An 8449-nucleotide genomic window follows, 5' to 3' on the forward strand; every position below is an offset into this window, starting at 1 on the left:
TACTAGTGCATATATATACCAAATATTGTGGGCCCTTTCCTTTCATGAAGGCATCACTCAGCTCTTTCACTTCTTTGACCGACCTGAAACAAATTCAGTTCAATTGCGGTGAGAGACTGGACTGCATTTTAGTGACTACTCAGTGAGGGACACACTTTAGTGACAATCAAGTACGGGACATACTTTAGAGGTAACCAAGTTAGGGATTCATTTTAGTCCATAAAATGAATATTTCACCAATTAGTACTACACTTCTTAGTCACCGGTCAAACGACGTGTGTGCACGGACCTACAAAAATGTTTTGCGACCATGCAAGGGATTACACTCACCCCGGTATACGATAGATGCCAATCTCCGACAACCCTTTTGCTTCCACCTCCATGACACATCGCACTATGAGACCAGGAACCCTGGCACCATCTAACGGTGCATAGTCAGCAACAACCCCCTGCATGAAATGTTTCAATGGTTGGTTTAATTGTTACTACAGCTTTTTAGTAGGCTTAATATCGAGGGACTAATATATAGTTTCTCACTATCTCCTTTATATAATCCCCTGCAGTGTCTAATTAAACAGTAATGACCACAATAGGATCAAAATTCAGCACAGGTAAAAATTCTCGGTATTAACGGCAATAATTTTCTTTGCCATGTCTCTACTTGTTTTCAGATTTACTGCAAGTCAGACTAAAACTCAGGATGCCCTAATTAGCTCATGTTTCTGCAGGTTTTTTAATATTATTGAATTTCTAGATAAATATAATATACCTTGGAGTTCACTGCAGTGGCCATGGTTGGTACACGGTAGGGGATGCATGGCACAGTGGCATGACTTCCACACCTCTCATGACAAATGATCCGGCAATCTTCACAACAGTAAGCAAATCAATTATTGCACACTTACAAACTGGTTGCATCACAAATTAATGAACACATGAGAAACTAGCTAGTTCCTTTATACCAGAAATCACAAAAATACTTCTGAACATCTGTTAAATGTAGAGATAGCTGTGTGAGACCCAGTGATAAAGTTGAATTGACAATGTATATGCGATTGTGTAATAAAATTCATTCAAGGACAGTCACTTAAAAATAGCCCTTGGAGGAACTTTGCAGTTGTACGTGCTGGTACTTGCTTGTCCATCGAATGGCAAACATGCAAGCAGCAATACATATATGCTACTACTAGAATTGAGATCCTCGATCAGCACCACATTGGAACGGCACGTAGTCAAACTTTACAAATATATCGCAAACTCGCAGTGTGCGTAGATAACACTTACAGTTTATAATTTACACTACAATGTTGCCATATACACAACACAGTGTTGGCAAATAATGGGAAACTATACAACCTCTGCATTTTAATGCCGTCTTGCCAAACTTGATACGACCTTGACATGGATCGCAGGTCTCAAGAGTGAAGACGGTTTTGGAGCAGAAATCATGGACCTTGTAAAGACCCATGTGAAGGCCACTCTTTGGGGACCTGCAAGTGGGTGAGATGTGAAAAAGCCTAACACAATAAAGACAGATCAATGGAAATACCTGAGCCATCCTTAGAAGTGTGACAATAAAAATATGGTTCAAACCAAATTTTTAATTGTGATTTCATATAGCATTTGAAATAAAATGGGATTTTTTATTGGTACTACAATTGCTGTGTATCACATGCATTTTACTTAGGCTAATGGCCTTTGATTTTATTGTAATGCACTACCTTATCATGCTGTAGTTGAATATAGGTCTTACTGTATCTGTGCATATATAATTCACATGTGCACCATACTTACACCATTATGACATGGCTTGAGCGTGAGTTGCCCGGTGAATTCGTTGCACTGTGACACCTGCCTCCTTCACGTTGGGCCACAGCTGGTGTGACTTCCTCAGCTTCATCCACATCAATATCTGCAATGATATATCTATGAGCTACACTAGACATAGCTATACTTAGGGGCCTTCTACAATTACCAGGAAAGAGGGTGAAGGGTTTTGCATGCTTTTACAAAATACAAATAAATGCCATTCCATACCATTCCCCCATGCTAAAAAATTGCATGGTCTGTGTGCTTGTGATAGCTTTTATAATTAATTACAAACGACCTTGCCACAGCCTGGCAAAACATTTTACTAAACTTACGCCTCTAAGAGGTGGTGCCACCTAGTGACATATGTGACAAATATTTTATATTCCAGACCAGAATCACTCTGTGTCCACCGAGATAAATGTTCTTGTGAGACCGTGTCTATGTGTTTGCACGTGTCCCTGTGCCCATACATCTGTGTAGGTAGGGTATTGTGAGCACAGTCAAACCTGTACCAACAGCCACCTCTGTGAAACAGTTACCTGTCTATCCTTTTGATTGGTTTTCATTCGTATATGGGTTACCTGATCATTTACAATAAATACAATAGAATATTATGTTACACCTTAAGTTATAATTTTTGAACTGGGAGTCGTAATTAACAATTGATTCTAAACCTCATGATTCGTACTGACGTGATCGAGAGATGCTGAGCTGGGATTCACTCATGCTTCTTCTGAACATCTTTCGGGGAGGAAGCTGAGCAAAGTCAAAAGGATTACTGTCTGTGACATCCGAAACATCACTCAAAACGACGCTGATTTTGCTCATCAGTGACTCTTCTTGCTCAACTTGTTTCACTTCGCCATCCTGGAAATGCACATTAGGCATCTATGGTACAGCTGCAGCTTATGACAAAATATTACTGTTGTCCATTATTTTTGTTAACATCACGGAAGATGCTAATATCATTGGTAATATCACCGTTACTCTTTCTGTAGGCAGCTTCATCATCACTATCATTATCACCATCTCTATACTCATAAACTTATCATCATTATAACAACAATCACCATCATTGTTATCATCATCATCCGTTGTCGTCATCGCCGCTCCTAACGTCGCCGTCAACATTTATCCATTTATGTATTTAATGACGGTAGATTGGAAAAAATAACTTGAGTTTGCAAGCTCGTCACCGTACACCGTTTTAATCGCTGTCACCATGCTAACATTACTGTCACTATCGGCGTCCTGATCATAGCTAGAGTTTTACTGACAGCTGCTACATTATACGTTATATCACATACTTCAATTACCACATTAGCTCACCTCTCCGCGCCGCCTTTTTGACACAGCATGCGGCCGCTCCACTTGCAACTCTGTAGTATCCACTCGTTTCGTGTTCCTCACAACAGGTGTCAGCAGCAGTTCACTGCAATTCGTACAGTCGCTCCCACTACATTGCGAGGTAGAGAGGAGGTCGCCAGTGATAGAAGCCGAGTTAAGTGAAGCGCAGGACATGTCCTCACCTGTGTACCTGTCCCCTGCACCATACACCCTGCTTTGGCTGCAATTGCAGAAAAGTAGATTTAACACAGCTGATACTGTGATTTAATTGTCTTATAAAAGAGAATAACAATAAAGTGACTCGGCATAACTTGTATAATAACAGATCTTAACTTGCTGCTGGTGTTAATATAGCAGGTAGTTGTGCTTGGCACTCATCTATTGCAAGAACTGTGATTTCTCTCTAATCAAATTTGAATATAATTGTATCATGTTTAATCAATGCCCTTGAGATGGTGAAAAAAAAGTAACATCAGAAAGAGAAGTGGCATATGCACACAATATCATCTACTGAATAGAAAACAGAATCCAGCATTACTACCAAGTGCTTAATTAGGTTTCTTGAGGCATAATCAGATCATATAACTGTCATATATTAATCGTACTTCCTGTAGGTGGCACCGGCAGTCAAAGGGCGCCTATCTAGCAGAGTGAGCATGGTCATTCGTCTATCTTCTTCAGATTGGTTCTGACCTGAATTCTGCATAACCTTACGTATCATGCTCAGCTTTTCTTCCTGAAGCAAAAAAATACTATATTATCAATCTGAGCCTGATAACTCTATGCCCCTTGGACATTGTACAGGGGTCAATGTCCATTGTATTATTAGGTTGATCAAGCTAGACTGATTTGTGTTTTCCTGACTTGTACCAAAATTTTGTGGCACTTTCTATTCACAAAACACTATTTTCAGATTTCACTATTTATGCCCTATTGCAAAAATGGTCAACTACCGCTACCTGCCAATCACTCCAGGCAGATAGGTGAATTGGTGAGTTGGGTGGGATTGTTTTGTGGCGATGGGTTCTGTCCCTAATATACTGTATAGCACTATACAGTACTATACTTACTGTAATACTATGCATATATTATTTAATACTACCACGAACATATATAATTACATATATATATATATATATATATATATAAATATATATATATATATATATATATACACTAGTAGTGTAGTAGTACAGTATTACGTATCAGCGTATATTACATGTAAGCGTTTTCAATGTCAGAAATGACATCAGAAGGCAAAACATACCAATTTCTCAATTTCATTCTCAGCCTTCTGCCTCTTCCCCATCTCATTTTCAATCTGCCACCTGGAAAGATTGTCACATAATTTCCAATACATTAGCAACATATATTATGCAAAACTACATTAATGAACAGAAACCAATAACAAATTGGAATGTAGAGAACACAAAAGCATGAAACAGACATCTACCTGAAATATATCCATAAAGTAGTAATGTCTGTCTCAATTGGTCATAATGTTACTTGGAGAAGGGGCACAAGGTAAATGTGACAATGCCTTCAGGCCTTCCTCTTTAAATCAATCTGGCTACCGTAGAGGGCTCTGGGTACGACCCAGCTGGCTCAGCTCAACACCTTCACTAAGCAATACCAACAGATGGGTGTGGCCAGGCTTATAAGGGGAGGATGCCTAGCTCCCCACTTCCCAAGGTGGATGCTTCGGCTATAGAAGCCAATAGTATGTTCCACAAAGGCAATATGGTACTTTTAGGAGTCTAAAAGAAAATATTGGCATACTTTTTTTTATAATAGCTGGATCTAGTTAAGTTTATGTTGGTGTAACATACTGCTTCATTGGCATGTCGACCAGATCATTAAGAATTTTGTAGCTAGAGCATGGCCAATTGTGTCTTAGATACATTTGTCTCCGAAGACTTTCAACCCAATTCCTTTAACATCTGTTACACTGCTGCTATTACGATGCCTGTTGATGATATCTGTAGCCAGGCACTCACCTCTGGATCATCTCTATATTCTGCTTAGATTTATGATCATGTAGTATCGTAGATATAGAATCTGTAATATGTATAGTTAAGTTGAGCGGTATTGCTTGAGCTTGTCATCAGCTCTTGTGACCTGCTGCCACCTAGTGTCAGAATCAAACAATAACCGCTGCTCAACTTAACTATACATATTACAGATTCTATATCCACGATACTACATTAATGTAGTATCGTAGATATAGAATCTGTAATATGTATAGTTAAGTTGAGCCTTTCGTCTGCGATCGCGATCAAGAAAAGAAGCAACGCATGAAGCGCTATGCCGACAACCACGGTAAAACTTGCACATCTCGAATCACTGTTGGTGACACGGTGTTTGTCCGTAGAGATGGAATGGTTCCAAAGCATCAGTCACCATATCTTCCGCAGCCATACAAAGTGGTGAGAAAGCGCGGATCTCGTATCATAGTTCGTTGTGGCAATCACTACATTACGCGTAACTGTTCTCGTTTCAAGTTCTATAGTGGTCCTTTCCCTCACAATCACCACAACGATGATGATGACGACATTGAAACTGACTTCGCGCCAAACGCACATGATGTCCCAATGCCAGCAGGTCATCCGCCACCTGCTGTACCAAGGCGCAATCCCCATCGCGAGCGCTGTCCTCCATTACGCTTTCGCGATTTTGTACCTTGACTGACTAGTCAAAAGTGAAGTTTTATTCAAATGCCCTGGTCAGAGGTGTGGCCAATAAGCCATATATCCAGAACTATATCAGTGACCAGATGGGTTTTTACTTACGTTGCATTTGTGAATGATGTAATTGATTTAAGATATACAGTTGATGTTTTAGTTGATGTTGAAAGCTGTATAGGCATTTTGTCACATGGTTATAGTTGTGAATTTTAAAATCTTGTTTCTTGTAGGCTGCAGATTTTTCAAATAAGATTGTGAGGCGAATTAAACCGTCGGTGTAGTGCCGACGGCAATCCGCCTCGAAGACAGTGTCAGGCAGGGAGTTTGACTGGGGCGGTACATCTGTCAAAGGGTAACGCAGGTGTCCTAAGGCGAGCTCAGCGAGGACAGAAACCTCGCGTAGAGCAAAAGGGCAAAAGCTCGCTTGATTTTGATTTTCAGTACGAATACAGACCGTGAAAGCGTGGCCTATCGACCTTTTGACTTTAGGAGTTTTAAGCAAAGAGGTGTCAGAAAAGTTACCACAGGAGATAACTGGCTTGGCAGCAAGCGTTCATAGCGACGTTGCTTTTTGATCCTTCGGTCGGCTCTTCCTATCATTGTGAAACCGAATTCACCAAGCGGTGGGGTGTTCACCCACTAATAGGGAACGTGAGCTGGGTTTAGACCGTCGTGAGACAGGTTAGTTTTACCCTACTGATGACATGTTGTTGCAATAGTAATCCTGCTCAGTACGAGAGGAACCGCAGGTTCAGACATTTGGTACATGTGCTTGATCGAAAAGTCAGTGGTGCGAAGCTACCATCTGGGGGATTATGACTGAACGCCTCTAAGTCAGAATCCCGCCTAGAAATGTGACGATACCGTTATGTGCCACTTGCCTTGGGAGGCAGTAATATGCGGAGATTCGCTCTTCGGTGGAAAAGCCACAGTACACGGACGTTGCTGTCGGCGCAGAACGCGTGCGCAGGCAGTCACAGAGTCGATACGATATCCAACCCATGCAAGGTATTGGTGCCAAATCCTTCGTAGACGACCTAGGTGCCAGTCGTGGTGTCGTATCTAGTAGAGCAGCCACCACACTGCGATCTATTGAGACTAAGCCTTTCACTGGAAGATTGCTCAACTTAACTATACATATTACAGATTCTATATCTACGATACTACAGAGCAGTCTTCAAAATTTGATCCGAGTGAAGTGAAATGCGCCAACACTTTGCTTCTACTGTTTGATATCGGTAGTATATTCTTTTGAAGAAGCTCAGGTTGTTTTTAGGACTAGTGACTCTAGTGTCTTGTCTATGTGCACATTTTACGAAAAGTTGGACGACATGCATCAACTTTGCATGTCTTTTCAGTTTCCTTTTAAAGTGTAGCCAGATTTTATAGATCTACATGTACTGTAGCCCGACCAGGCTGTGCGACGGATTGTCTATACTGGCGGATTGTCTATACTGTATTGTGCGACGGGTATTCTAACCCTAGCAATACCGTTTCTTGGAGCTACATGTACTGCTGATGTAACGTACATTGCATTTGTGCATATATGTTCTTTGTATACTTACCGTGCATGCACTAGTTTAGATTCCAGTGTTGTTTTTTCACCTCGCAACTTGTTTATCAAGTTATTCGCATCCAGCAACTGTTCCTGTACACTCTGCAACCTTTTCCAACAGCCATCCTGGTATTGTATCGTGCTGACGAACTCTACAGTGAAGTCAACGCAAATGATTAGTAGCAATCACACGGCGCTGTATTCGAAGCATATGGTTCACACATTTTCTGAAGGTAGACAAGTCTAGATGTAAGTGTGATAGTAATAGATGAGTACCAGTTACAGTCTAGTATTATTGAACAATGGTACACATGGGAACTGCATCCGGCCGCTCTGCAGCACCATGATGCAGCCACCAGATACAATAATGCTAGTGTAACCGGATAGTGATGCTGAGAGGGTTTATGTCCCCTAGGGTACTGCCGGAATGTACCCTGGGTACGGTCCGGTATACCGGAACGTACCCTGGTACCAGAGCATATAGATACAATAATGTAACCCAAACCTAAGAGGATAGGACGTACCCTATCCTCTTGGGTTTGGGTTACATTATTGTATCTACAGAGCATATAAATCAACGTGATTTATATGCTCTGCTGGCATAAATACGAAATACGGCATGGACTAAATACGAAATCTAGGATTCTAGGACCTATTTACTACCAAATTCTATTACTATAGGCCTACTCTCTTTCACCTATTATTTCCGACAGTTTCCTGTAAATTCCGTCCAAATCCGATTCCTACGTCCAACCATACGCTGCACGCACCATTGCTTTCGCGGCGCGACTAGCTGTTGCACGCTTACACTTAGATACAATAATGTAACCCAAACCCAAGAGGATAGGACCAGATAATCAACCGCCGCGTGTACGTGCGTGTACGTGCCTGTACCCGCGTGTACGTGCGTGTACCGCAGTGCAACCGCGCTGCACCCGCAAGTTAATATCACGTGACTTGCTTGACCTGCTGCTATTGGTCGGTTACATAGAGCCGCTCAATCGGAAAACCCATTCGACTCTTCCCGTCATGCCTAGAAAACAGAGGCGTG

At 41.4% G+C, this 8449-nt stretch overlaps 1 protein-coding gene across 2 annotated transcripts in view; it reads right to left on the reverse strand.

The window, feature by feature from the left end:
• LOC106807212 (rac GTPase-activating protein 1-like) overlaps window positions 1–8449 on the reverse strand; it is a 30612-nt gene that overhangs the window by 3272 nt on the left and 18891 nt on the right. For both annotated transcript variants that reach the window (XM_014809497.1, XM_014809498.1), the window contains exons 3-12: window positions 7409–7550; window positions 4427–4487; window positions 3765–3895; window positions 3142–3379; window positions 2505–2679; window positions 1795–1912; window positions 1357–1490; window positions 770–867; window positions 331–449; window positions 20–83 (exon numbers count right to left, since the gene is read on the reverse strand). In XM_014809497.1, the coding sequence (XP_014664983.1) occupies window positions 20–83; window positions 331–449; window positions 770–867; window positions 1357–1490; window positions 1795–1912; window positions 2505–2679; window positions 3142–3379; window positions 3765–3895; window positions 4427–4487; window positions 7409–7550 (1280 nt within the window). The remainder of the gene's footprint in view (window positions 1–19; window positions 84–330; window positions 450–769; window positions 868–1356; window positions 1491–1794; window positions 1913–2504; window positions 2680–3141; window positions 3380–3764; window positions 3896–4426; window positions 4488–7408; window positions 7551–8449) is intronic.

This window comes from Priapulus caudatus, unplaced genomic scaffold, assembly GCF_000485595.1.
Source record: "Priapulus caudatus unplaced genomic scaffold, Priapulus_caudatus-5.0.1 Scaffold201, whole genome shotgun sequence".
NCBI classification, from domain to species: Eukaryota; Metazoa; Priapulida; class Priapulimorpha; order Priapulimorphida; family Priapulidae; genus Priapulus; species Priapulus caudatus.